The sequence below is a fragment of the Taeniopygia guttata genome, chromosome 30, assembly GCF_048771995.1.
Source record: "Taeniopygia guttata chromosome 30, bTaeGut7.mat, whole genome shotgun sequence".
NCBI classification, from domain to species: domain Eukaryota; kingdom Metazoa; phylum Chordata; class Aves; order Passeriformes; family Estrildidae; genus Taeniopygia; species Taeniopygia guttata.
Window position 1 is genome coordinate 3,170,152 of NC_133055.1, and position 27,287 is coordinate 3,197,438.

The window sequence follows — 27,287 nt, forward strand, 5'->3', positions numbered from 1 at the left end:
TCTCAGGGTCACGGAAATGGGGGGGCAGGGATGGAGAGGTAGAAGGGAGTTCCAGGGGTCCTTGAGCCCAGGAAAGGGGAGTCCAGGGTTTCCCAAAAAGGGGTACCAGGGTGGGGACACCCGGGGTGTTTGGGAAGGGGAAGTTCAGAGGGTCTCTGGTTTATGGCAAAGGTGGGGCTGGGGGCTGGGAAAGGCAGGAATGGGGGTCCAAGGTGTTCCAAGGCGTTCCAGGATCAGGCACACGGGAAATCTAGAGGCTGGGAGCAGGGAAAAGGGGAGCAGAGGGCCCTGATGTCCGGAAATGGGGGATTCAGGGGGGTCCCTGTGCGGGATAAGGGGAGCAGGGGGTGTCCCGGTGCCGGCAATGGCGATTCAGGGTCTCGGTGCCGGGGTCCCACTTCCCCCTCGCCCGCCAGGAGCGCCCCCAGCCCCAGCGCTGGAGCCACCGCGCTGCTCCTCCTCACTCCCAATAGGATCCCAGTATGATCCCAGTAGGATCAGTCACCCAGGAGCTGCTCCCAGTATGATCCCAGTACAGCCCAGTCACTCCTGGCATCCCCCCACCCCTCTCTGCGTTCCGACCTGTCCCGGCTCCATCCCCGCCCCTCCCGCGGCTGCGGGGAGGAGGAGGAGGAGGGAGGAAGAGGCGGAGCGGCAGCGGGAGCAGCAGGAGGAGCGGGGAGGATGAACCGCGGGGCTCCGGCTCTGTCTGAACTCGCAGCACCCCGAGAGCGTCGCCCCCATCCCGCAGGTGCCCGGGGAGGGGGAGCTGGCCCCAAATATCCCGGGGCTCCCTGGGTTTGGGGTTTTTGGGGGGATGTTTGGAGCTGGCGGGGCTCCAAGGCCGAGCTGCAGCTGCCCTCGGGGGGACATCGGGGGTCCCCGGGAGGTGTTTTTGGGGGGTCCCGGTGCGGGTGGCGGCAGAGCCCCGGCGGGGCCGGGGGGATGCGGGTCCCCCCGCGGTGCGGGTTGGGCTTCCCGGCCGGGCCCTCCGAGCTCTGCCGGGGCCGCGTGGGGACCGCGCGGGAGCGGCGGGAGCGGCGGGGGGACCCCGGATTTGGGGAGCCCCGGGAGAGCCGCGGCTTCCCTGGGCGGGAGCGCAGAGAGACGAGAGCCCCAGGAGCCCCAGCGGGGACCCCGAGAGGGGGGACCCCTGGCAGTGCCGGCACCCGGCAATGGGGGTGCTGGGGCTGGAGGGGCGGCATGGCCGGGAAAGGGGTTCGGGGGTACTGGGGCCGCCAGGGGCTGCTCCCAGCAGGTGCCCAGTTCGTACCCCTGTGTGCTTCCAGTTTCCTGGGCACTCCCAGGATGAGCCCAGTCAGTCCCAGTATCACCCTGGTCACTTCCCCTCACTCCCTGCAGGATCCCTGTTTCTCCCAGGATGAGCCCAGTCATTCTCAGTCATTCCCCATTATGACGCTATTTGCCCTCAGCAAGTCCCAGTTGCTCCCACTTTTCTCCAGTGTGTTCCCACTTCTCCCAGTTGCTCCTAGTATAGTCCCAGTCACTCCCAGTATGATCCCAATATGAGTCCAGTATGATCCCAGTCTGCCCCAGCAGGGCCCCAGTCACTCACACTTGCCCCCAGCATGGTCCCAGTTGCCCCCAGCACATTCCCAGTGGCTCCCAGTGTGGTCCCAGTCACCACCTGCATGTTCTTAGGTACTCCCAGTACATCCCAGTTGCCTGGAACATTCCCAGAGTCTTTGCCAGGCACTCCCAGTTACCTCAGCATGGTTCAGCTGCCCCCAGTTTTATCCCAGTCACTGCCAGTACATCCCAGTTGTTACCTGCATGACTCCTGTCATTCCCAGTTGCTCCCAGTTGCTCTCAGTGTGTGTGCATTTGGCTCCCAGCATGGGCCTGGCAGCTCCCAGTAACCCCCAGTCAGGGTCCCTTGGCACCCACTGTAATCCTAGTATGATCCCAGTCACTCCCAGTATGATGCCAGTGCCCCCCAGTGTGATCCCAGCTGCTCCCTGTCAATGCCAACATGACCCCAGTAACCACCAGTATGATCCCTATGACTCCCAGTCTCTCCCAGTATATCCCAGTCACTCCCAGCATACTCCCAGTCCCTCCCACTTCCTCCCACTTACTTTCAGCATGATTCCAGTTGTTCACAGCCACTCCCAGTCAATCCTAGTATGATTCCTGTCACCCTCCATGGACCTGGCTCCTCCCAGTCTCACCCAGCATGGACCTGGCTGCTCCCACTGTGATCCCAGTATGATCCCAGTTGCTGCCAGAATAGTTGCAGTTGTTCCCAGTTCCTCCCAGTATGATCCCAGGTGTCCCTAGAATAGTCCCAGTCCCACTCAGCATGGTCCCACTCACTCTCAGCTGTCCCCAGTGTGGTTCCAGTCCCCCCAGTATGGTCACAGACACTCCCAGTATATTCGAGTTGGCCCAATAAGGTTCTGGTGACCTCAGAATGATCGCAGTGTTTCCCAGTTACTCCTAGTTGCCTCCAGCATGATCCCAGTTTCTGGAAGTTGCCCAAAGTGTGGTCCCAGTCGCTCCCAGTATGAACCCAGTTTCCCCATTTGTGGTCTCAGTCCCCTCAGCACGGTTCCAGTACCTTCCAGTTGGTCCCAGTTGCTTCCAATGGGTCCAGATTTTCCTCCCAACATGGGCCCAGTAGCTCCCAGTGACCCCCAGCCAGGATCCATTCACACCTGCTGGAATCCCAGTGGCTCCCAGGATGATCCCAGCTGCACCCAGTCCCCCCCAGTATGGTTCCAGTCACTCCCAGTATGATTCCAGACCTGCCCAGAATGACTCCCTGTCACTCCCAGTGTGGACCCAGTTGCTCCCAGTCACCTCCAGCATGGTTCCAGTCACAGCCAGCACACTTCCAGTCATTCCCAGTATGATGCCAGCCAGTTCCAGTAGGATCCCAGTATGAATCCAGCATGGGTACAGCTGCTCCCATTATCATCCACTGTGGTTCCAGTTGTTCCCATTTAACCCCACTGTGGTTTCAGTCTCTCCCAGTGTATCCCAGTTGCTCCCACCATGTTCCCAGTCACTCCAGTTGTCCTCAATTGCTTCCAGCCTGATCCCAGTTGCTCCAAGTAAGATCCGGTAGGATCCCAGTTGCCTCCAGCATGCTTTCAGTTGCTTCCTGTTCTCCCCAGTGTGATCCCAGTTGCCCCCAGTTGTCCCTTGTATCAACCCCATCACTCCCCATATGATCCCAGTTGCTCCCAGCATGGTCCCAGTCATGCCCAGTTGTCCCCGGCGTAGACCCACTCACTTCCACTCGCTCTCAGTTCTCCCCAGCATGGTCCCCGTTGTTCCCAGTGTGTTCCCAGTCACCCCAGTAAGGTTACAGACATCCCCAGTAAATCCCAGTTGCCTTCAGCATCTCTGTGGTCATTCCCAGACACTCCCAGTGATCCCAGTAAGGTGCTTGTTATCCCAGTATGATCTCAGTCATGCCCAGTATGTCCCAGTTGTCTCCAGCCTGCATCCAGTCATTCCCAATTCCTCCAGTTTACTTGCAGCATGATCCCAGTTTTTCTCAGTTGCTCCCAGTAGCCCAAAGTGGGATCCCAGTTGCTCCCTTTCATCACCAGTATGAGCCCAGTAACCTCCAGTATGATCCTTGTCACATGCCAGCACTCCCAGTATGGTCCCAGTATAATCCCAGTAACTTCCAATCACTCACAGTATGGTCCCAGTTGCCTCCAGCTACATCAACCCAGTCAATCCCAGTATGATGCCATTTGCTCCCAGAGTGCTCCAAGTTGCTCCCAGTCACCCCCAGTACAGGGATGCTGTGCATGGTGTGTTCCCAGTCACTCTCAGACACTCCCAGTATTAGTCCAGTCCCTCCCAGTATGATCCAGAGATGACGCCAGTGTGCTCCCAGTCAGTGCCAATATGAACCAGTTGTGCTCCACATGGTTCCAGTTGCCCCTTTCACCCTCACTGTCCCTCCCAGTCTCTCACAGTGTCCCCCCGTTCCTTCCAGCATATTCCCACTCACTCCCAGTTCCTTCCAGCGCGATCCCATTTGCTCACAACCGCTCCCAGTCAGCCTCAGTGTCGTGGCACTCACTGCCAGTATGATCCCAGTCACCTCCAGCATGATCCCAGTATAAGCCCAGTCGTTTCCAGTCATCCCCAGCAGGCACCCAGTGACTCCCAGTTCCTCCCAGTTGCTCCTAGCATGATCTCAGTTGCTCACAGCTGCTCCCAGTCACTCCCAGTATATCCCATTTGCCCCCAGCATGGTCTCAGTTGCCCCCGTAGGCTCCTACTCTGTGTCAGTATGATCCCAGTACGATCCCAGTCTCCCTCGGGGTGACTGCAGTCTGCCCTGGCATGGGCCCAGCTGCTCCCAGTATGATTCCAGTACAATCCCAGTACAAACCAGTCCTTCCCAGTGCTGCCACTCCTGGCATCCCCGAGCCCTCTGTGCGTTCCCCCCTCCTGATCTCCTGAGAGGAGCCCCAAGGGCCGGCAGTGCCCAGGCAGGGTCCCCAGGCAGCCCCAGTTTGGATGTGCAGCCCCCAGTTTCCCCAGTTTGCCTCTCCTTTGGCCCGGGCCGGGTTCCCCCCTGGAACAGCGGCTGGGAGCAGCCGAGAGCCCCGCGCTGCCGATCCCGACCTGTCCCGGCTCCATCCCTGCTCCTGCCGCGGGCTGCCGGGGCTGCGGGAACGGGAACCGAGGGTGTTGCTGCTGCTGGGGGAGGAGGAGGAGGGAGGGAAGGGCAGGGATGAAGGAGGAGCGGGAGGTGGGGATGGGGAGGGGGAGGAGGAGGGGGTATGGAAGAGGAGGGATGGAAGAGGAGAAGGAGGTGGGGATAACGAAGAGGAGGAGGAGGAGGAGGGGGGATGGAAGAGGAGGGGCGGCAGGAAGAGGAAGAGGAGGTTTAAAGGCGGATCGAGCAGAGCAGAGAGAAGCGCGCGGTCAGCCCTGCCTGAATTGGCAGCCCCCACCTGTGGGATCATCGCCCCCCATCCCGCAGGTGAGCGGGGAGGGGGAGCTCGGGCCAGGTCTCCTGGGGGGTGCCTGGGTTGGGTTTTTTGGGGAGATGTTTGGAGAAGGAAGAACTGCGAAGCTGAGCGGAAAAGTCCCCTTGGGGGGACTCCTTGGAGCCCCTTCAGCCCAGAGCAGGGAAGAGGGGGAGAAGGGAGCCCGGGAGCCCAAACAGCCCCGGCACCCCTGAATGGGGAGAGCCAAGAGCGGGGAGCTTTTGGGATTGCTGGGACTCCCGGCAGCCTGGGGAGGGTGGGCAGCGAGGAGAAGGGGGACCCCCAATCCAAGCGTGACCCCAGCAGCTGGGACAGGGGGGAGCCCCGAACAGCAAAGGGGAGGCAGCAGGAACGGGGAACTCCCGGGAGGCTTTTTCAGGGCTGGATCTCGGTGTTTGGGAGGTTTTTATGGAGCCCAGGTGGCCAGGGACTTGTAGAGATGGACTGGGACAGAGGGAGCTTCAAACTCAACGTGCTGATCCCTTGTTTTCCCCAAACCAGGATTTCCCATTCCCAGCCCCTGGGAGGCTGCGAGGAAGAGGAAGAGCCTCTCCTTGTCCTTCCTCCCCCAGAGCAGGAGCTGAGGATGGAGAGCAGGGAGGACAAATCCCCACGGCAGAACCTGGTGGGAGAGGCCGTTTTGAGCAGCTCCACAGCGCAGGAACCCGACGGGGAGGAAAAGCCCCGGAGATCCCGCACAAGGAGGGGCTGCAAACGCAGATCACGGGGATCTGAGGGGGAAAGACCCACCCTGGGCCGGGGAGGCGGCCGGAGATGGAGCCAGAGCACGGAGCCGGGGGTCCCTGAGCAGCTCCATGATGGGGAGAAGCCCCACAAGTACTCGGAGTGTGGGAAGAGCTTCAGCCGGAGCTCCAGCCTGATCATGCACCAGAGGATCCACACTGGGGAGAGGCCCTACGAGTGTGGGAAGTGTGGGAAGAGCTTCAGCCAGAGGTCCAACCTGAGCAGGCACCAGAGGATCCACACTGGGGAGAGGCCCTACGAGTGTTCCAAGTGTGGGAAGCGGTTTCAGAGCAGCTCCGATCTCCTCCAGCACTATCGGGTTCACACAGAGGAGAGGCCCTTCTGCTGCCCCGACTGCGGGAAGGGATTCAGGCAGAACTCCAACCTCATCAGGCACCGGCGCATCCACACTGGGGAGAGGCCCTACGAGTGTGGGGAGTGTGGGAAGAGCTTCAGCCGGAGCTCCCACCTGATCATGCACCAGAGGACCCACACTGGGGAGAGGCCCTACGAGTGTTCCAAGTGTGGGAAGAGGTTTCAGACCAGCGCCTGTCTCCTCCGGCACTATCAGATTCACACGGAGGAGAGGCCCTTCCGCTGCCCCGATTGCGGGAAAGGATTCAGGCAGAACTCCACCCTCATCCAGCATCGCCGCATCCACACCGGGGAGAGGCCCTACGAGTGTCCCCGCTGTGGGAAGAGATTCTCACAGAGCTCTCACTTGACCCAACACCAACAGAGGCACCGGTAAGGGAAGCCCTGTGAGTGCCCCGAGTGCGAGAAGAGCTAAACTCCATCCCCCACTGGAGGACCCACATTGGGCACAGCCCTGGTGACCCACATTCCCTGTGATCCATGTTGGGAACACACCTGGCTGCTTCTCCTTTTGTGTTGACCTTCATTTTTTTCTCTTCTCAATCTCTCTGCACTCCAAAAGCCAAGAGGGATCAATCTTTCACCTCAAACCCACTCACATCCCACTGAAAACAACTGAATTTTAACACATAAAGGCTCAATCCCTCTTCAATTTGTTTGTTCCCACCTCAAAAAAAAACAACCCACACCAAACTCACTCGAATCCACAGATGCCAGGGTGAGATGGGTTTGGGAGGAGATCGGGAGAAGTGGGATCCCAATTTGGAACGGTGGGATGGGGATTGTGTGGAGCTGGGTGGCTGGGATGTATTTGATAGCAAATAAAACTTACAGACTTAGTGATTTCTTTGCCGTTCATCTCCAGTCCGTGGCAGTTCTGTTTTTCAGGGCACCACCTTCTCAGCTGATTGTGTTTGTGTCCTCCTTTCCCTCCCACCTCTCTTTGCCTGCTCTGTTTCTCTCTCTGTGTCTCCCTTGAGCCAGGGACCTCCAAAGACCCTCCCCCAACTTAATTTCCTCAGGGATCACCAAAGATCCTTCCCTGATTTAATTGAATCCTCCTCTTATTTAATTGCCCCCTCTGCCCCCAATGACCCACCCCTGATTTTTTAATTATTTTATTTCCCAATTATTATTTTATTTCTTAGTTCAGGAGCTGAAGTTATGAAGGCCAGCAGGGAAATGTCTCTGTAGGATTTTGCTCCACTTGGCTTTCAGCCCCTTCTCAAGAGCTTTGCCTTCGAGGGCAAAGGGAATGTCTTTTCCTGGCTGAGAGCTGAAATTCCAGACCTCTGGAATGTGTGCAGGGCCATATAGACTGGGATCAACCAGAGATTGGGATCAAATATGCACTGAGATCCTGTGGTCTAGGATCAACTAGGGACGGGGATCAATTAGGGACTGGGGCCCTACAGACTGGAATGAACTGAACTGGGATCAAATATGGACAAGGATCAAATATGGACTGGGATCCTATGGACTGGTATCAACAAGGGACTCGGATAAAATAGGGACTGGGATCCTACAGACTGGGATCAAAATGGGACTGAGATCATATGGACTTGGATCAACTGGAGACCTGGATCAACTACGGACTGTGTTCAAATAGAGACTGGGATCTGATGTGGATTGGGATCCTATGGACTGCGATCAAATATAGTCTGGGATAAAATAGGGACTGGGATCAAATACGGACTGGGATCAAATAGGGACTGGGATCAAATACGGACTGGGATCAAATACAGACTGGGATCAAATACGGACTGGGATCAAATAGGGACTGCGATCAAATACGGACTGGGATCAAATATAGTCTGGGATAAAATAGGGACTGGGATCAAATAGGGACAGGGAACAATTAGAGATTGGGATCAAATATGGAACTGGGATCCTATGGACTGGGACAAACTGGACTGGGATTATATGGAATTGAGATCCTATGGAACAGCATAAACTTTCTGACATGACACATATAATATTCATTGTAACACTTGCGAAAAGCCACAATCTCTCCTATTATTCTTTATAAATCATTTGGCTTGAGCAATATTTCTTATCCTCTTGCATTCTTTGGACTCTGTTGGTAATCAAATAAAACATGGGATTAAACAAAGAAGAAATATCAAAACACTTGTAACACATAAAAGGAAGAATCCTAATTTCTTCCACCATCCCATTCTCAATACATTACCCCACCTGTTAGTTTTTAACATTATTTTCCCTTTGGTTGTTTTTGGACTGATACCAGGGTCATAATTTTTCATAATTTTTTTCTGATATCCTTTGTTTATTCCAGGATGATGCCCTCATCTATTTTCAACAATCTGTACACCCCATTCTTTAGCCAATAAATAGCGTAAAGCCAACCTATTTTAATACACTGCAGTTATAGTTTGGCTTTGCTGACTCAATATTAATTCCAGTGCCTGAGCAGCTTTGTTTGTTATCTCCTCTATAACTGCTTGGAGTCCTATAATGCGATGCAGTATATAATTTGGGGTAAATACAGAGCTATATTGCGGTGCTTGTTTTACCTTTTTTTTTTTTTTTTTTTTTACTAATTGTCTCTTTACCGAATCTTGGACTATATTTCTAAGATCAAATGTAAAACAAATCCATCTCTCTCCTTTTGGACATTCCATGCCCCAAGTATTACTACTTTTTCCTAAGTTCCTTGTAATCCAATATTTTCCCCATTTTGCCTGCAGGTACTCAGTTTGGGTGGGTCTGTGGCTGTTGACATGGGTGTGTGTAACAAAAAGGAACTTTGGTTCCTTTCCGTGTAATACTTTCTGTAGCATTTGGGACACGATCTTGCTGGTATCTCAGAAGGGAAAAGACAACAAATGAGAGACAGAAACAGGAATGACAGAGGTCTGGCATGGCTTATACCCCCACCTCCCCTGCCTGTGGGGTTGCTTCCCACAGCAGGTACGTGTGATCTTCTCGGTGGTGAGTACAGTGCTCAGTCCAGGCTTGCCCTCTGTTTCCCTTGTCACTCCTTTTTACTCATTTTTTTAGGCAAGTCCTTTTCGACACTCCTTAACTGTGGTTTCCCACTGTTCCTCAGGTATCTCTCAGTCCACAGGCACTAATAATTCCCATCCACAAAACAAAGTTATTACTTCAGTTTTTGAGTTCTTTCTGTATAGGGATTGATTCAGTACTCAATACTTCTTGCAACGAGAACATAGATTTTGTGAACTACAATGCCAATTATTCTCATAATTTAAACATTCACTTGTAACCCAGCTAGCGTGTCCAGTATTGGGATGAATCAAATAAAGTATACAGTACAGTACTGATGGCAATTTCCCTTCTTCCCAGTACAAGCCACAGGCTGAGGCCAGGCTATAAGAACTCTTTGACTGAAACACTCCCGATCCTCCTGTTTGAAGTGGCAGTGTTCCTCTGCCAAGGAGGTGTCGGAGGCGTCTCAGGGTTTAGTCAGGCCGGGCTTAGAACCAGTGATGCAAGCTTTGCCTTATTTCTCAGTGAGGTGTTATTCTTTGTACCTGCCTTGGATCATTTGTGTCTTCCCAAACCATTACCACCCAGTCCTGGTTGGAAGTCAATTTGGTATCACCCGGTTTAGATGTGATAGTCCATTCCTCAAGTTTCTTCACAAGTCCTTTGGTTTTGCTGGCGTGAATTCACCCTCTTTCCATGTTTTGGATTGCTGCTTTAATGGTACCTGGAAAGGATTTCTTAATAACACAGTGTTAAAAGAAAAACAATACTGCATTAGCTTTTACCATTAGTTTTCTTTAAAATTTTCTGAGTTTAACTAAACTCTTTTTCTACAGCCACTTCTTCTTCTTGTATCCAGCTGTGTTACTATCTGCAGAGACCAATTCTTCTTCCTGTGAGCTATAATTAGTTAAATAAAAAAGACCAGGCCAATTTTAACATGAGATGTATCACATCTCTTGTCTTTTACATTTTGGGTAACATTTAACTGTTTTAGTCTTACAGACTTTAAGTCTTCAGAACAAAAGCCTTCTCTTCTTAACAACAGCAATCAGAAAGAAAAAAGAAATCTTGCTTAAGACAATAAACCACTTTGTGAGAGTCACTATCTCTGCCTTGATCTTATCTCTACTGGTGGTCCTGTTCACAGCCTTGGGTTTAACTCTGTCCTTCCCCACTTCCCCCCCTCCTTGTTGTCACTCTGCCTAGCAGGAATGGGGGAGAACTTACAGATAGCTGTGGCTGAGGGGACCTTGGGTGTGTATTTCTCTCTCCCCTTCGCTCACTTTCTCTCTCTCTCCCTTTCTCTCTCTTTCTCTTTTATTTTCTCTCTTCACATTTCAGCAGCCACATTCCAATATCAGTCCACTTTCTAACATTAATCCTACATCCTGGAGAGGTGAGTCTGCCAATCACCTCTCCCCCCTTTTTCAACTTCCTTACAAAGTAAATTACTTTTGTTATGCGTGTTCTGCAGGCCTGTAATTCACGGCACCCTCCACCAAGGCTACCAGCCACTCACAGCTGACAGTGCAAAAATAAAGACTTATTTTGCTATCACAATTTTTCCATTCACAAGCTTGAAAAGGTTGCAGGAAGAAAGTAAACAACAACTTACTTCCAAAGTGACCCTGCCTGCACCAAAACAAATTTAAGGCAATGCTAGTTAGTGCAATGCAATTTGCAACGAAGCCAAGGTTTGATTTGGGAAGGCCATCTGAGGACACAGAGCATGAGTTTTACAAATCTGTATTTTGAAGAGGGAATGGACAAAATATGAATAGAGTTGAGGGCAGGGGGAGGACAGCAAGTGAGGAATTTTTCTCTGCAATACTCTCTTTTTGACTGCCAGGAAACACTCTAACACTCTCTCCAAGGAGATAAAGAAAAGCTCATAAAAAACAATCTACATTACATATACTACCATTCATCTACATTTACTCACTTTTATTTTTCACTAACTCTCACATACAACAAGAAGATACTTTTTACTTTCAAACAGTCTACATTACATATCTACATCCTGAGCGCTCTTGGAATGTTAATCCTTCAACCCAGCAGGTTTGAATCCTGGATGCTCTTGGGCACTCTTATCCCTCAATCCGGCACTCCACGGGGTTCCTCTTCTTCCTAAGATCCAGTCCCAGTTTCTCTGGGAGGGATTCTCTCTTTTTTTATCACTCGCTTGGTCTCTTTACTGGCCGTTTTTCACATGAAAAAGACGAAAAGCAGCATGAGAGACTACAGCAATCACTTGGCAAGTCTGGGATACCCAGCAGCTTCTGTCACACACATTCATTCCCCCCTTATCCGCCCCATCCCAACAAATACTCACCTATCCTTTGTCCTTGGGTCTTGGATCTTCGTGTACACTTTAGTCTTGGGGCTAATTACTGTGGTTTTAGGGAATGCTTTCCCTTTTCTTTGTTTTATTGTCTCCTTTTGCCCATAGATCATAACCTGTGTCTGGTCACACACCAGGGGAACAGAGCGAGGCTGCCTAAATAGGGCAGGACCCGTCTTCCTCACCCTGACTCTCCCAAGGCCCCGGCAGAGAGGTGTTATAAACCATCCTTTGCTACCATAATTGTGAAAAACGCCAATCACTTGGCTGTTAAATTTTTAATAATAAAAACATGGTTATTAAAATAGTAATAGAATTAGAGTAATAAAATTTAGAGATAGGACAATTACAAGACAATAAAAAGCAAAGAATTAAGGATGTCCAGATGCTCTGGGGCACTTAGGCCACAACAAGCATACCTTGTGAACAAAGGAATCACCCCTAAAACTACACTATTGCATATTCATATATCCTTCATGGTTATGCATACATTCTATTTAAAACAAGAAACTCTGTCTGTTATATGCCAACTATTTCCTTTAATCCCCATGGCCTCTTCGAGTCTGAGCAAGGCCTGAAGAAATTAGATTCTTCTGACAAGAAAACCATAAATTCCTCTTCTTTGGAAGATTTAGGTGTTCTGTGATGGTTATGTCAAAGCGAGTATGTCATTCCTTAAAAGAAAACCCAGATACATAGTTTCTATTTTAACTACTAAAGCTTCAATTTAACTACACAACTACATTTACAGTACGATTAAAATGTTAATACAGCACTACTATTCAAACTAACATATGTGCATTTTTCACCTTGGGCGTCTGGTGGAGTATCCCCGGAAAGTGCCCATCTCTGCAGGGAGCCCCGTGTTTTCAATTGTAAATTAGGTCTTTCTTTCTCTGTCATCTGTGGTTTCCAGTCTTTCCCGGCTGGGTCTTCAGGTCTTTTAAAACTTTAAGAATCTTTTTCTACTAGCACAACTGACTTAATGTATATTTTACATAATCCCGAATTATTCCATAATTTATATTATAATGGGGCTGCACAGATCTCCCTGCAGGTCCGTGGAGATGCAGAGATCCCCCTGCAGCCCCTGGAGGAGCCAGGCTGGAGCTCGGGGATGCCTGAGAGGAGGCTGTGACCCCGTGGGCAGAGGGGCCCCGCTGGAGCAGCCTGGCCTGGCAGGACCGAGCCCGTGGCACAGTGACCCACGCTGCAGCACTTGGAGGGGGCTGTGCCCCAGGGGATGGACTCGGCTCGGAGAAGTTCCTGCAGAAGTCTCGGCTGGGAGAGAGCGCAGGGTGCAGCAGGGAACGACTCCTGTCCCTGAGCAGAGGGAGAAGCCGCGGGGGATGAGCTGAGCATGGCCCCATTCCCTGTCTCCTGCCCTGCCGGGGGAGGAGATGCAGCTGGGAGCAGGGAGGCGTGGGGAAAGCTGCATTTAAGGCTCTGCACTGACTTCTCCTCATCCTGCTCTGAGTCTTAGGAGTTTTCTGACAGAAATCTCTCCCCTCCCCCGCTCACCCACAGGGCTTTGGGCAGGTTTCCCTTTTTGGGGGAAATCAAAGCGAAGCACCGATGCACTAATGAGGGGCAGGAGAAGGGAGGCTCCCGGGCTTCCCGCAGAGCCGGAGGCACGGAAGGCGCAGGGCCGGGAAAGCCGTGGCGGGAGGTGCGGAGAAGTTTGTTTGTGTGGGCAGCTCAATCCCGCCTCGGGCCCGGGCCCGTCCCGGGGCTGTTCCTCATCTCCGGCTTTGCCCTCACGCAGCGCGGGGGGCCCTGAGAGCGCGGGGCGAGTCTGGGCCGTGCGCAGAGCCCGCCCCGAGCTCGCTGCCATTGGCCGCTGGTGCCGTCAGTCGTGGTTGCGGCGCGCTGATTGGTGGGAGCGGGGCGCAGCACGGCCCCGGCGGCGGGCTGAGGGCGGCCGTGGGCGGGCAGCGGCGCCATTGGCGCCGGGAGCGTCTGTGCGGGCCCGGGAGCGGCGGCAGCGGCCGGAGCGCGGTGAGGCGGCGTCGGCGGAGCTCGGAGGCGGCCCCGGCGCAGGTGGGAGCCGCGCTGGGTTCTGCGGGGGCTCGGGGCTGGCTGCGGGCGGAGGGGGCGGCAGGGGGCTGCGGCGGGTCGGTGGTGCCGTGTCCGGCCCGTGCCGGCCCCGGGCTGAGGGCGCGGCGGGAGCGGCTGCCCGCGGTCTCCTTCCCGCCGGGGCCTGGGCAGGAGCCGCTGCCGGAGCAGCGCTGGCTCGGACCTGCTGCTGTGGGTAGGACCGAGGGGGCTGCCCCGCGGCCGGGAGCGTGCGGGGAAATTCCCGTCGCCGGAGGTTTCTGTGGCCGGAGGAGAGCGAGGAGTCCTGTAAAAGTGACTTTATTGCCGAGCAGGGGGAGACGCCGTGGGGCATTTGCCGTGCGCTCTCTGCCATGGTTGTAGTCCGCAGCCTCCTTTTTATCCTCATTTTCCCGGCCGCATCTCCCTCTGCCTTTGCCCACTGGCTGAGGTCCTTGGAAGGTTCAGACTTCCCGATGCGCCTGCTGCCTGTCCTCGTTAATATGCACCCTCCTTTTGTATACCAGCCGATATTCCTGGATCTCTTAAGCCTTTGTTCTTCTCCTCGAAGTTCGGGAGTTTTGCGGGACTTTGAGAAATTGTCTGGGTCAATTTGTGAAATTTATTGGAACTGATGGTTTCCCCCGTTACTTGCTTATCTACCAGTGCCTGGCCCTATCTCCAGGCAGATTCACTCCTCAACTCTGTTTTGTTCTTCCCGGGTCCTCTTTGGTTTTGGGATTATTCTCGGTGCCCTCATTCCCTGTCCTTTTGTGGCCCTTTGTGGATCAGGAGGCCTGGCTGCCACCTGCATCCCCTGGCTCAGCTGCTGGATGAGCTGCACTGCCAAGGTGTGGAGCATGGTAAAAAGATGAGAGTTGCTGCAGCACAGAAGAGGAGAAGCAGCATTCGTTTAACCCCTGGTCTGCCGGGGAGCCACGAAAGCGTGTCCCATTCCCATCCTTTTTATGTTTGGACCAATACATAAACTGCTCTCCTTTTTCCTTTTTTATCTTTCTCAGCACTTTTTCCTTGTCATCTCTTTGCCCACAGCAGTTTGAGCCATTTAGGTTTGCACAAACTTCCTTTTTTTTTTCTCACAGATAATCTGATCCCATCCCCTGGTGAAATGTTGTGTTCCTCTTTCAGTGGATTGATCAGCAGGAAGGTCAGGAGCTGGAGCTGTCTGGGTGCTTCTTCTTTTGTGGGCAGCTTTTAATCTAATGATGCCATTGAAATGATAAATGGGTTCTCTGCTTCCTGATATGAATTGGTTTGGATTCCCAGGGGCTGGTCTGTGGTGTTGTAGGATTTGTTCTGGTGGCTCTTCATCTTTTCCCCATTTTTGGGTGCTCCCTCAAGCTGGGGCTGCATCAATTGACCGCATTTTTCTAAATACATCATCAAATACTTGAATTCCAACTAATTTCCCTGAACTTGTTCTAGCAAAAGCCCCAGTGCTCTGATACACCCTGTACAGCACAGACAGTGGCAGTAGATGTTGGAGTGGGCAGGGGGATGATCCCCCCCTTATTTTAGTGAAGTTTTCACAACATTCTCCATTTGCTGTTTCCCTTTGCAGCCTCAGCCATTTCTGTTTCAGCGTCAGATCCTCACCATGGGCTCTGCCTTCAGCCATGCAGATTCCATCTGTGCAAGCAGGCAGAGCTTGGTGTGAGGGGCAGAGGGAATCAGCCAATTCCTGCCCCAGGCAAGAAGAGCCAGGTACATTGTCCCCACTCTGCCCCAGCAGTGTTAATTTGCATTTCTAATGCTCCTCTCCTGGGTGCCTGGAATGCAGCTTCTCTTCCAGAGCAGCCTTCAGCAGCCTCACATGTGCCCCCCTAAAACCTGCTGGTTTTTTTTCCCCTTCAAATCCTCTGTTTAATGTTTATGAGTTAAAAGGGCACCTTTAAATCTCTTCTAGTTTTGCAAAATGCAGCCTAAAGGTGAATGTCAAAAAACCCTGACCAAAATTTTGGCATCGCTAAAAGTGAAACAAGAACACACAAAAAAGTTCCAAGGCCATTAATTTTTTTCTCATTCTTCTCAGAGTAAAAACCCATTCTCACATCCCTGACCAAACCTAACCAGCGATATAGAGGTAGGATTATTTTAAAAAATATTCTCATCCTATATACTTTGCACTGAAGCTGCAGGAAAAAGAAAAACTCCACCAATATTTTTTTTTGTTAGAGTAAAGGCATTTCTTGATTCTGGCCAGGATGTGCAACAAAAATCATTCCATGCCCACATAGCCCGGGTGTGCAGAGAAAATCGTTCCATGACACGTGGGTTTTACTTGATTTTTCCCTAACTTAATACAGTCTAAAGCAATCTAAATCCACTGGTTTAATGTTCTGTAGTTGTGCAGATTTCTTTGCTTCAGCTGTTGATGAGGTGGGAAGTGCTGGATTTCTTTCTCAGCCTTTTGCAGACCAGGTGTCTGCAGCCCTGGCAGTGTCTGGGGTAGGTGTTGGTTGCTGTTTGCTGCTGGGGTTGATGTTTTGCTGCTGGGTGTTATCTTTGTGGGTATCTTTTGGGCCATTCCCAGTGTGTTGAGGTGTTAAACTCACCTCCATTGGGTGGTGTAACATCCCTTAAAAAATTCTTTAACATTTCTTTCCCCGGGGCCAAGGCAAAGCAAGCCTGAGTAGAGAAATCAAAGGTTAACAATGTTAAAGTCTATGAGCTGGTGTATTTTGCATCAATGCCATGGCAGGCAGGGCAGTGTGTGAGTGTAAGTGAGAGCCAGAGTGGAATTGTCCCGTGCTCTTGCCCAGCAGCTGTGGCAGGGCAGGCCCAGAGAGCGCTGAAGCTGCAGCAGTGGCAGCAAGGGCTGTCCCCGGTGGCTGGAGCTGCCAAAGGAGGGCGGCCAGGCCGAGGATTTCAGCAGAGGATGTGTGGGCAGGCCCAGGGCCTTGCCCCGCTGTGGAGCCCTGGCTGCTGCTGCGCTGCCTTCAGTGCAGGCTCAGTGGGGGCCTCCCATCCTCCTGCTGCAGGCGGGAAGTGCAAATCTCCGGGGCTGCCACTTGGCCACCAGTGGTGCTGCTCTGCACTCCTTAGGCAGGAGGCGATGTCCTGCTTGGATGTTGGCAACAGCAAAGTGCCAAGGCAGGCTCTGTGCCAGCCCAGCTTCCTGGGGGAGAGATTGCACCAGAGACAGGATTCTGGCCACAGACTGCTTTAAATGTGCATCCCTTATCTCCACCCTGCACTAGGTGGAGAATTCCCAGGGTAAGGAATTCGCGAGATCAATTCCAAGGGGAAATGATTGAATATCTGCCTGGGGTCTGTTGCCTTTATAAAGGACAACCAGGGACCTGGTTCAGATGGCAGCACGGCAGCCTGGTCTCAGCCGGGCTGCTCGGGCTAATCAACAGACGCATACACCAATGTGGCAGACGGTTGAAAAGCGTTTATTATCCTATCTCGTGGGTTTAAATAGTTTTGGGGGTTTTTGCTACGTCAGAGGGGGGTTGGGGGTCTCAGAAGTTAGTCGGGTAGTGGAAATTTACCAGGGCAGGTGTGGCTGCATTCTTCTGAGGCTCCTGGGGTCAATAGATAGCGTGGGGGAGAGGGAGAGGGGTCTATCTTTCCGTCACGCCCCGTGATCTTCCGCTCGCCTGTCCCTTACCTACCACATCTCCCCCCTCCTTATCACATACAAAATGAGGTAGTCGTAGGTATAGGCACTGGAGTGAGGTACAAACTTGCAACTTGTTAAGGAAAGGGTGGTTTAGTAGATCTGGGTAGATTTTTTAAAACTACTTCTGAAAGCGAAGAGACTGATTTCTCTAGGTAGGAGGTGATTTTCTTGATCTTCTGCAGGTCTTCGTCGATGGTCATTTGCAGCTGGGAGAGTCCGTGCTGTTGGGTTGCGATGGCTGAGATACCCGTGGCTGTGCCAGCTGCTCCTAGGCTAAGCAGCATTGCGATGGTTATACTTGTGATGATTTCCTTTTTGTGGAGTCTGTTAGGTTCTTTGAGAAGATGGTATGTCTTTTCGTCTGAGTGATGTAGGACCTTAGAAACAATTAGAACTTGAACACAGAAATCGATAGAGTTATTAAACTTGGCAAGGAACATATAAGGATTTATTCTGGATCACTGGCAAACTCACAGCCCAGATGCAGGTGGGGTTATTCACTTGTTGGTTTTTCTGTCAGGCTTGACAACTTTAGTGCAGAAGTTGTCTTTCTGCTTTGCTAAGGTTGCATTGCTAGAACATCTGCCCTGTCCTGTGGTTTGACTCAGGGTGATTTTTCTGCGGGGAGTGTCTTACTTGCACTGGTGGGGGGTACTGGCTGTGGAGTAACTGAAGGGGGTATTTAAAGCAATGCCTTCGCAGAAAAGTGGGTTTAGCATCATAGCAAAACTAATAGGGGTTAGTTAGGTTTGATTTGGTTTCATTTAGGGTTAGTAAGGTAGCTTCTAAACAGGCTGGCTATGTGGAACACGAAGGATGGGGTATTTATTATGGTGACTTTTTTGAGCACCTTGTTACTTAATAGATGTTGCACGACCCACTTAAGTAGCTGATGAGGGTAGTGGCTTGGGCTAGCTTGTTTTCTTGGCCACAAGCCTCTAAACAGCAAAATTGCATGAAAAAAGACACTGTGTATGTTCGGATCTCACCACCGTGGGATTCTCAGGTGTTGTCTGGCAGTTTGGTGGTCTGTCATCTCCTTCTGGAGCAGGGGTGTGTGTGTCACTGGGATGGTTCACCAGCGTGTCCTGCAAACAGAACTCACAGCCTCTCATTAGTTTTGTTTTGAGGGTCAGGTTCGGCTGGCAGCAGTGGGTGTGCAGCAGTGGCTCTCATAGTTTCACCACGTGGGGGTCCTGACTGCCACAGAGGCAGCACGTCCCACACATCCCCGGGGGCTTTCTCCCCACTTTCATGGCTAGGGCCACCCGGGGGTCCCGTATCGGGGCGTCTCTTGCTGACTCTGCGGCACAGGCACCGTTATTTGCGGTGCAGGGAGGCTGGGTTCGCCCGCGCGCTCCCCCCCTCACCCCCCCGGTGTGTCCGGGGGCCGGGATCCGCATTCCTTGGCGAAACGCCCTTCTCTCCCGCAGCTCCAAGGGGTAATGTGACCACTTTTCGGTGCGGCTTAGAACTCTATTTGGTTTTGTTTTAAACTGTGCTGGTTTCGTATCTTTTGTTTTGGGGTCCTGGTCAGCCTCCGCCGGCTCCTCCGAGCCAGTAGAGCTGTCGCCAGGCTCTGCGCCGGAAGTCAAATGCCAGGGCACTTCCGGGGCTCCGCGCCGTTTTGCCCGGCCCCGAGCTCGCTCCTCCCCGTGGGGGTGGCGCCGCTCCCGCCCCCCCGGCTCGCCGCGCCCCCCGCGGGGGGTGGTTTCTCCCTTATATGGTGGCGGCGCCCGGCGCGGCCGCTGGTTGGCTCTCTGCCCTCTGCCGCTCTCCGCCTGTTTCTCCCGCGCACGCGCGCCCCTGAAATCGCGCGGTTTTTGAGTTTTCACGCCGAGATTACCCGCGCCCCGCCCCCCTCTACGGCACCCGGCGCCATTTTCAAAGGGCTGGGGCGGCCACGCGGCCGGGGCTTCTTCCTGAGCCGCGGCTTCCGCGACTTTGGCTTCTCCTGTCAGCTCCTGCCAGAAGCGCTCCGCGCGCCGCTGCATCTCTGACAACGGATCGCGGACCGTCGGCGGCGGCGGGACGGAGGAAGCCGCGGTTTCTCGGGGTTTTTTTGTGGCGGGGGTTTTTTGGGGTTTTTCCGCGGCAGGGTTTGGCGCCGCTCCGCTCGGAGCGCTGGCGGGGAAGCGGCGCGGAGCCGCGGCCGGGTCCGGGTCCCGGCGGGAGCGGGGCTGCGCCGCTCGGAACGCGCCGCTCCGGGCTCCGGCGGCAGCGCTCCCCTGTGCCGGGCTGGGCTCAGCTCCGCGGCGGGGCCGGGCTGGGCTCTGATCCGGGGAAGGGGGTGTCACGCTGTGCCCCCCCGGGTCTCCGTTCCCGGGCGGACTGTCCCCAGGGACGGTCTGCGCTTCCGCCCCCGTCCCGAGCCCGGGTCTAACTAATAAACACGTACGCGCTGCACTCCGCGTCTCTTGCTTTTCTATTGCCTTGCGCGGGGTTTTTTCTACCTTGCCCCGTGCCGTAACGCTCTTGCCACTGCCTGAGGATTTCGATTCCCCGGCCAGCGAGGCTGTACACTGTTCCCATATTCCCGGATGCATGGCATCCACTGAGCATTCGGTTGCCTCAGGCTCAAGCAGCCTTGCTATAGCAAGATAAAAGTCCTTGAGCTTAAATTCGATACTCCATTGCTCACAAATCATACTCACGACCCATGCGACGCTGCCTATGACGCTCGCGGGTCCCGGGGACATCTCCCCTCGCCAAGATACGGTTTGACCGTTCCGGCCGCTGCTCCCGTCCAGGTGTATCCCGTCCGCCGGGGGAATTTTTCCTTTTTTTTTTCCACTCTTTTTTCCCGGGTTTCGGCACCAGTATGTTGCCTTTATAAAGGGCAACGAGGGACCTGGTTCAGGTGAGGCAGCACGGCGGCCTAGCCTCTCCAGGCCGCTCGGGCTATCGATAAAGACGCTGGCACCAATGTGGTGGACGATCGAAAGCGTTTATTATCTCATCTCGTGGGTTTAAATAGTCTTGGGGGTCTTTGCTACGTCAGAGAGGGGGTTGGGGGGTCTCAGGGGTTAGTCGGGAGTGGAAAGTTACCGGGGCAGGTGTGGCTACATGCTTCTGGGGCTTCAGGGGTTAATAGATAACGTGGGGCAAGGGAGAAGGGGAGGGGTCTATCTTTCCGTCACATCCCGTGATCTTCCGTTCGCCTGTCCCTTACCTACCACAGGCCGAATTGATTCCTTTTTCTGCAATGGCTTTGACAATTGACTGTACATCTTTTGGGTTTATCGGGGTATATACCCCTTGTTGGTTCCCCTCCGGGCCGGTGAGCCTCACCGAGAAGGCTTGTATGGCAGCCGCTGGGGACCATTCAGCACAGGCTATTTTTATTTCTCCCCAGTCGGTAAACTGGGCTGGTTCAAATCGTAGTTGTCTTCCGGTGCGGCTTAGAGCTTTACTTGGTTTTGTTTTAAATCGCGTTGGCTCTGTTTTCTCCGTCTGGGAGTTCCAGACGGCTCCTGGCAGCTCTTCCGAGCTGGCGGAGCTGCTGCCGGGCTCCGAGTCGGAAGTCAAGTGCCAGCGCACTTCCAGGGCTTGGTGCCTTTTTGTCCGGCTCCAAGCTCGCTCCTCCCCACGGGGGTGGCACCGCTCCCGCCCCCCCGGCTTGCCCTGCCTCCTGCAGGGGGAGGTCTCTCCCTTAAATGGTAGCAGCCTCAGGCGCAGCTGCCGATTGGCTCTCTGCCCTCTGCTGCTCTCCTCCTGTTTCTCCCGTGCACGCGCGTCCCTGAAACCGCGCGGCTCCCAGCTTTTCACGCCCCTCTCCTTGGCGGCCAGCGCCATTTTCAAAGGGGTGAGGTGGCGGCGTGGGTAGGGTCTCTTCCTGAGCCGCGGTTTCTGCGCCTCTGGCTTCCCCTGCCAGCCCTCGCCGAAAGCATTCCGCGCGCTGCTGCACTTTCGGCAACGGGTCGCGGACCGGTGGCGGCGGGACAGACGGGGAAGCCGCGGTTTTTCGGGGGGCTTCCGCGGCGGGGATTGGGCTCTGATCCGGGGAAGGAGGTGACGCGCCGGGCCCCCCCGGATCTCTGCTACCGGGCGGATCGTCCTCAGGGACGGTCTGCGCTCTCGCCCCCACCCCGAGCCCGGGTCTAACTAATAAACACATAAGCGCCGCGCTCCATGTCTCCTGCTCTTCTATTGCTCTGCGCAGGGCTTTCTCTACTTTGCCCCACGCTTTAAGGCTCTTGCCACTGCCTGAGGATTTCGTGTCCTCGGCCAGCGTGGCTGTGCATTTTTCCCATATTCCCACATGTAAAACATCCACTGGGCGGTCAATAGCCCCAAGCTCAAGCAGCCTTGCTATAGCAAGATAAAAGTCTTTGAGCTTACACTCGATACCCCATTGCTTATAACTCACACTTACGACCCTGGCGATGCTGTCCATGATGCTCGCGGGTCCTGGGACGTCTCCCTGCGCCAAGATACGGTCTGACCGCTGTGGCCGCTGTCCTTGTCCAAGTATACTCCCGCTACCCGAACAAATTTCTCTTCTCCCGGGTTTCGGCAGCAGATATGCTGCCTTTATGAGAGACAACGGCGACCTGGTTGCAAGGCGACAGCACGGCAGCCCGGCCTCACCCGGGCTACTCGGACTAACGACACATGCTGACACCAATGTGGTGGACAGTCAAAAGCATTTATTATCTTATCTCATGGGTTTAAATAGTCTTGGGGGACTTTGCTACGTCAGAGGGGGGTTGAAGGGTCTCTAGGGTTAGTCAGGAGTGGAAAACTACTGGGTTAGGTGTGGTTACATGCTCTGGGGTTAATAGATAACGTGAAGCGGGGAGAAGGGGGAAGGGTCTTTCTTTCCGTCACATCCTGAGATCTTCCGTTCGCCTGTCCCTATCTACCACACTCCAGGAACACCTGGATGCCTCCTGAACACAGCAGGACCCCCCAGGAACACCTGGATCCCCCCAAATAACACCTGGGACTGCACAAAACCACCTGGACCCACCTAAAACCCACCTGGACCCACCCAGGGACAGCTGGACTCGCCCCCCAAACTCACTGGGCCCCCCAGAACTCACTGGGATCCCGCTAAAACTCACCTGGATCCCCCTCTAAATCCACCTGGGACCTCCAAAACCAACCAGGACTCCCCCAAAACCCACTTGGACCCACCCAGGAACATCTGGCACTACCCAAACTCATTTGGACCCCCCAAAAGCCCACCTAGAGCCCCCCAAAATCCCACCTGGCCCCTCCCTCGTGACATCACAGGTGTGGTCCTGCTCCCCCACTCCCCTGGGTTTGAATTTTTGGGTCGATTTGTGTCGATTTTTGGTTTCCATTGATAAAAATCTATCCGGGGCGGGGCCAAGGCTCATTTGGGGTGGGGCTTCAGGAGGGGGCGGGGCCAGAACCCTGAGCTGGGAACTGGGAGGGGCAGGGCGCTCGGGAGGCGTGTCCAGCAGCAAGGGGCAGGGCCAAAACACGGGGTGGGGTCTAAAGAGGGCGTGGTCAGTGTCTGGGGGTTCGTCCTGCCGCTCCCCCCAAATTCCCCCGGACCCTCCCTCACCGCCCCTCCCCCACCCATGGGACACACCCCGAAACCTCCCCAGGCCCTCCCTCCTCGGCCCCCCCCGAGCTGTGTTCACCTGGGAACCCCCAAATCTTTGGGAATTCTCACCTGGGACCCCCTAAAGCTCCCCTGCACCCCTCCAAAATCTCCTCAGGACCCCACAAACCTCACCTGGGACTCCCAAACCTCACCTGGAACCCCCCAAACTCTCACCTGAGATGCCCAAACTTCTCCTAGGACCCCCAGACCTCACCTGGGCAGCTGGGAAACCCCAAATCCTTGGGAATTCTCACCTGGGACCCCTCAACCTTCACCTGGGACCCCCCAAACCTCACCTGGGACACCCCAAACCCTCACCTGGGACCCCCGAAAGCTCACCTAGGACCTCCTCAAAATCTCCTCAGGACCCCCCAAAAGCGGCCAAAGGTGGGGCGGGGCCGGGGCGATGACGTCACCTCTTCCTCTTCCCCCTCTCTGGCCGCGCCGCGTTCCCACGTGTCCCCAACTGTCCCCGGCCGTGTCCCCTCCCCGGAGTGTCCCCAGCGGCCATGGAGCCCCGCGAGGTGCGACAATCCCGGCGGGGGGGCAGGAGGAGACAGGGGGGACACGGGGGTGGCAGAGGGGACAGAGGGGTGGCAGAAGGGACAGCAGAACACAGGGGTGGCAGGGGGCTGGAGGGGACCGAGGGTGGCAGGAGGGGACAGGGGGGGAATGTGGGGGATGAGGGGGTGACAAAAGAGACAGAGGGGACAGCAGAGCCCTCCAGGGAGGGGACAAACGGGACCACAGGAGGGCACAGGGGCCACTGTAGAAGGCCACAAGTGCCACCAGGCCCCTGACACCTCTCCTGTCCTCTCCCCAGCTGTCCCCCCACCAGCTGCTGGAGGCGATGGTGGCCATGGTGGCCACACTGGGCGAGCTGGTGGCCACCCTGAGAGAAGTGATGGCCACCGTGGCCAGGCCGCACAGGGACGTGCTGCTGGCCATGTCCCCAGAGTTCCTGCGGGTGGCTGTGGGGACCTTGATCTTTCACCTCCAGGACGCCCTGCGTCACTACCGTGTCCCCTCCCTGGGCCACCGCCCTGTCCCCTCCCTGGGCTGGACCCTGGCCAACCTCGGGGACACCCCAGGGACCACCTGGGCCTGTGTGAGAGCCCTGGCCAGCGCCAGGCGTGTGCTGGACAGGCTCATGGACAGCTGGGCCCGGCTGGCCAAGGCGGCCACCGAGCTCCGCGACGCCTGCAGGGATGCGGCCACCGGGAGGGGACAGAGGCTGGAGCTGTACCTGGGGCTGCTGGGGGACTTGGTGGCCGCGTGTGACAAAGCCACCGCCTTCCCCCAGGAGCTGCAGCGCAGGCTCAGGGATATCGAGGCTGCCCTGGAGGGGACAATGGAGGTGTCCCGATTTCCGTGCGGCCTTGGTGGCAACAGCGGCCGAGGCTGAGCAGCTGTGGGAGGCCAGTGCCCGCCTGGCCATGCGTCACCTGCTGGGGACACTTGGGGACATCAACACCCTCTTCTTCTGTCCCTCTCCTGGCCACGGTGGCTGTGCAGTGGCCGAGCGTTGCTAAAGAGCCATGGAGGACATCCCGAGGCTGCTGTGCACAGAGCAACATCACCACTGGGCCGTCATCAGGCCGGTGTCACCTCGGCAGAGACTCGGGGACATTCTGAGGGCACTTTGGGAGCACTTGGGGACACTTTGGGAAGGCGTGTGGCGACGCTGGTGGGGGTGGGGGGGTGAACGAGCCTCCCCTCAGTGCCTTCCAGGAGACCCGGCTGTGATTTGGGGGCCGGGGGGGTCCCCAGGCAGCCCCCGCTGCTGAGCACTGACCCTGCCCCGGGTGGTGCCGGGACCCCCCAAAAACCACACCCGCACCCCCTTCAGTGCCCCCAAACCCCCCTCGAGCACTGACCCCCCCGCACCGGGCACTGGGACGAGTGGAGACCCCCTCTCGGTTTTCTGGTGGTCGAGATGGCCCCGAGATTGTGAAAAGTCCTTTTCTCCCAGCCCGCATGGGCAGAGAAGGAGTCGAGATGCGGAGCTTTGCTTCTCAGGGCCGTTTATTTTCCCTTTTCTCTAACAGCTTTGTCCGCTCTGCTGAGCTCTGTCTAGCAGGTCGGTCTGTGGCAGTCTCCCTGCCCTCAGGGCACTGTTTGCCTTCTACACTAAAAACTACCTGAACTGTGTTTACAATAACGTGCCAATATCTATCATTTATGTTGGACAGTGTGTCTCTACCTTCAACCAACAGAAAAGTGTCACCATCACAGCAAGACATGGAGGGCAAAAAGAAGGAGAAGAAGGTCAGGACACACCCAGATCCCTCCACCTTGTCCCATTGAACCCCTTATTTTAAAATGTTAAAATTCTACTTTTCCACCCCGTGTTAATTCACCTACCACACTACTCAAACCCTTGTGCCTTGTAATTCCCCATACAAAGTTGGCAATTTTCTCCAGGGGCTAAAACCACAGCCACCGGTGTTCTTGACACCATGCCAAGGTCTCCGAGGCTCCTGCCAGGGTCTCGAGCCATCCAGGGCAGCCAGAGGGATGTCCTGGATTCTGACACCCCCAATTACCGAGCAGTGGGAGCCCCCCGGGCACTGCCCCCCACTCACCAAGCACCGGGATAGGGACCGGACCCCCCTCGAACCCTGGGAACCCCACAAGCACTGGGACCCCCCAGGCAGCGCCACCCCCGTGCACCGGGACAGGGACCGGACCCCCTCGTGCACCGACCCCGCCGAGCACTGGGCCCGGACCCCCTTTGTGCCCCCCATCCATGACGGAGGTTCCATCCCCTCTGCTTTGACCCCCCCAGAGCCGCGGGACCCCCAGGAACAGTGCAGGGACTGTGGGGGACCCCAAGGGCTGGGGGGGCACAGGGGGTTCACCAGCACTAGGGGAGTCCCTTAGGGTTTGGTCCTTTCCCCCCACTGTTATCTCCCAAGGCCCACTGTTATCATCAGGGTCCCCCCCAATTTACTGGGACCCCCCCATTCACTGCTTCCCCCCTTCACCAAGCCCCCCAAATGGCTGGGAACCCCCAAGCTATGAGGCCCCCCCGCCAGTGCACCAGGACCCCCCACTCACCTCCCATCCCCCATCCATGGGAACCCCCCCAAATCGCAGCAGCACAAGGAGAAGCCAACACCTTTCCCACATCCAGCATGGATCACCAGGACCACGGATCAGCAGGGCTCTGCCCCACAGGGGTCACTGGGGATCATCCAGCCCAAATCCTCCCATGGGGGACATGGAGCACACCAAGCTCTTCCCTCACTCTCTTCACTCACTCCAAGCTCTTCCCTCACTCCAAGCTCTTCCCTCACTCCAAGCTCTTCCCTCACTCTCTTCCCTCACTCCAAGCTCTTCTCTCACTCTCTTCCTTCACTCCAAGCTCTTCCCTCACTCTCTTCCCTCACTCTCTTCCCTCACTCCAAGCTCTTCCCTCACTCAGGCACTCACAGGGCTTCCCTTACTGGTGCCTCCGTTGGTGTTTGGTCAAGGCTGAGCTCTGTGAGAAGCTCTTCCCACACTTCCCACACTCGTAGGTCCTCTCCCCAGTGTGGATGCGCCGGTGCACGGTGAGGTGGGAGTTGCGGTTGAAGCCCTTCCCGCAGTCAGAGCAGAGGAAGGGCCTCTCCTCTGTGTGACTCCGCTCATGTACGAGGAGATGGGAGCTTCTCTGAAACCTCTTCCCACACTCGGGACACTCGTAGGGCCTCTCCCCAGTGTGGATGCGCTGGTGTGTTCTCAGGTATGAGCTCCGCCCAAAGCTCTTCCCACATTCCAAACACTCATAGGGCCATTCCCCAGTGTGGATCACCTGGTGCTCGATCAGGCCAGACATGTGTCTGAAACCCTTCCCACACTCCCCACACTCGTAGGGCCTCTCCCCGGTGTGGATGCGCCGGTGCACGGTGAGGTGGGAGCTTTGCTTGAAGCCCTTCCGGCAGTCAGGGCAGCGGAAGGGCCTCTCCTCTGTGTGAATCCGCTCATGTACGAGGAGATCGGAGCTGGTCCGAAACCTCTTCCCACACTCCCCACACTCGTAGGGCCTCTCTCCTGTGTGGATCCTCTGGTGCCGGATCAGGTTGGAGCTCCGGCTGAAACCCTTCCCACATTCCAAGCACTTGTGGGGCTTCTCCCTGCCATGAGGCTTCTCCACCAGCTCCGAGCTCTGGCTGGATCTCCGCCCGCCTTCCTGGCTCAGGGGGGCTCTTTCCTCCCCGCAGCTCCCTGGGCTGGGTTTGCAGCTCCTCCTCCTGCAGCATCTCCGGGGCATTTCCTCCTCCTCCATCCAGGCACACCCAGGGAATGAAAAATCCTGGTTTGGGGAAAAAAACAAGAGGAGAGCACCTTGGGCTGGAGGTTCCTCCTTGCCCAAGTTCATCTCAGGAAGTCACTGGGAATCTTGTGTCTGTAAGCAACTCCAAAACACCAAGATTTAGCCCAAAAATCCCACAAACTTCAAGATACAGATCAAAAACTCCCCAAACATCACAACTCAGCAAAAACCTCCTCCAAAACATAAAGATTCAGCTGCCACATAAAACCAAGGCACCAACATTTAGCCCACGAAAGCTCAGAAACACCAAGATTCACCCTGAGAAAATCCTGGATCCCTTGGCACAGTCA

The 27,287-nt window shown here is 55.2% G+C and overlaps 2 protein-coding genes across 2 annotated transcripts in view; one reads left to right on the forward strand and one right to left on the reverse strand.

Annotated features, from left to right (window-relative positions):
* LOC140680875 (uncharacterized) overlaps positions 1-6,962 on the forward strand; it is a 490,116-nt gene extending 483,154 nt beyond the window's left edge. Inside the window, exons 15-16 of the mRNA XM_072919759.1 lie at positions 5,826-6,038; positions 6,123-6,962. Of these exons, the coding sequence (XP_072775860.1) occupies positions 5,826-6,038; positions 6,123-6,480 (571 nt within the window). The 3' untranslated portion in view covers positions 6,481-6,962. The remainder of the gene's footprint in view (positions 1-5,825; positions 6,039-6,122) is intronic.
* Positions 1-27,287, reverse strand: part of LOC140680256 (uncharacterized) — a 1,118,524-nt gene that overhangs the window by 1,059,620 nt on the left and 31,617 nt on the right. The window contains exon 5 of the mRNA XM_072919758.1: positions 26,342-26,725. Coding sequence (XP_072775859.1) covers positions 26,342-26,725 — 384 coding nt within the window. The remainder of the gene's footprint in view (positions 1-26,341; positions 26,726-27,287) is intronic.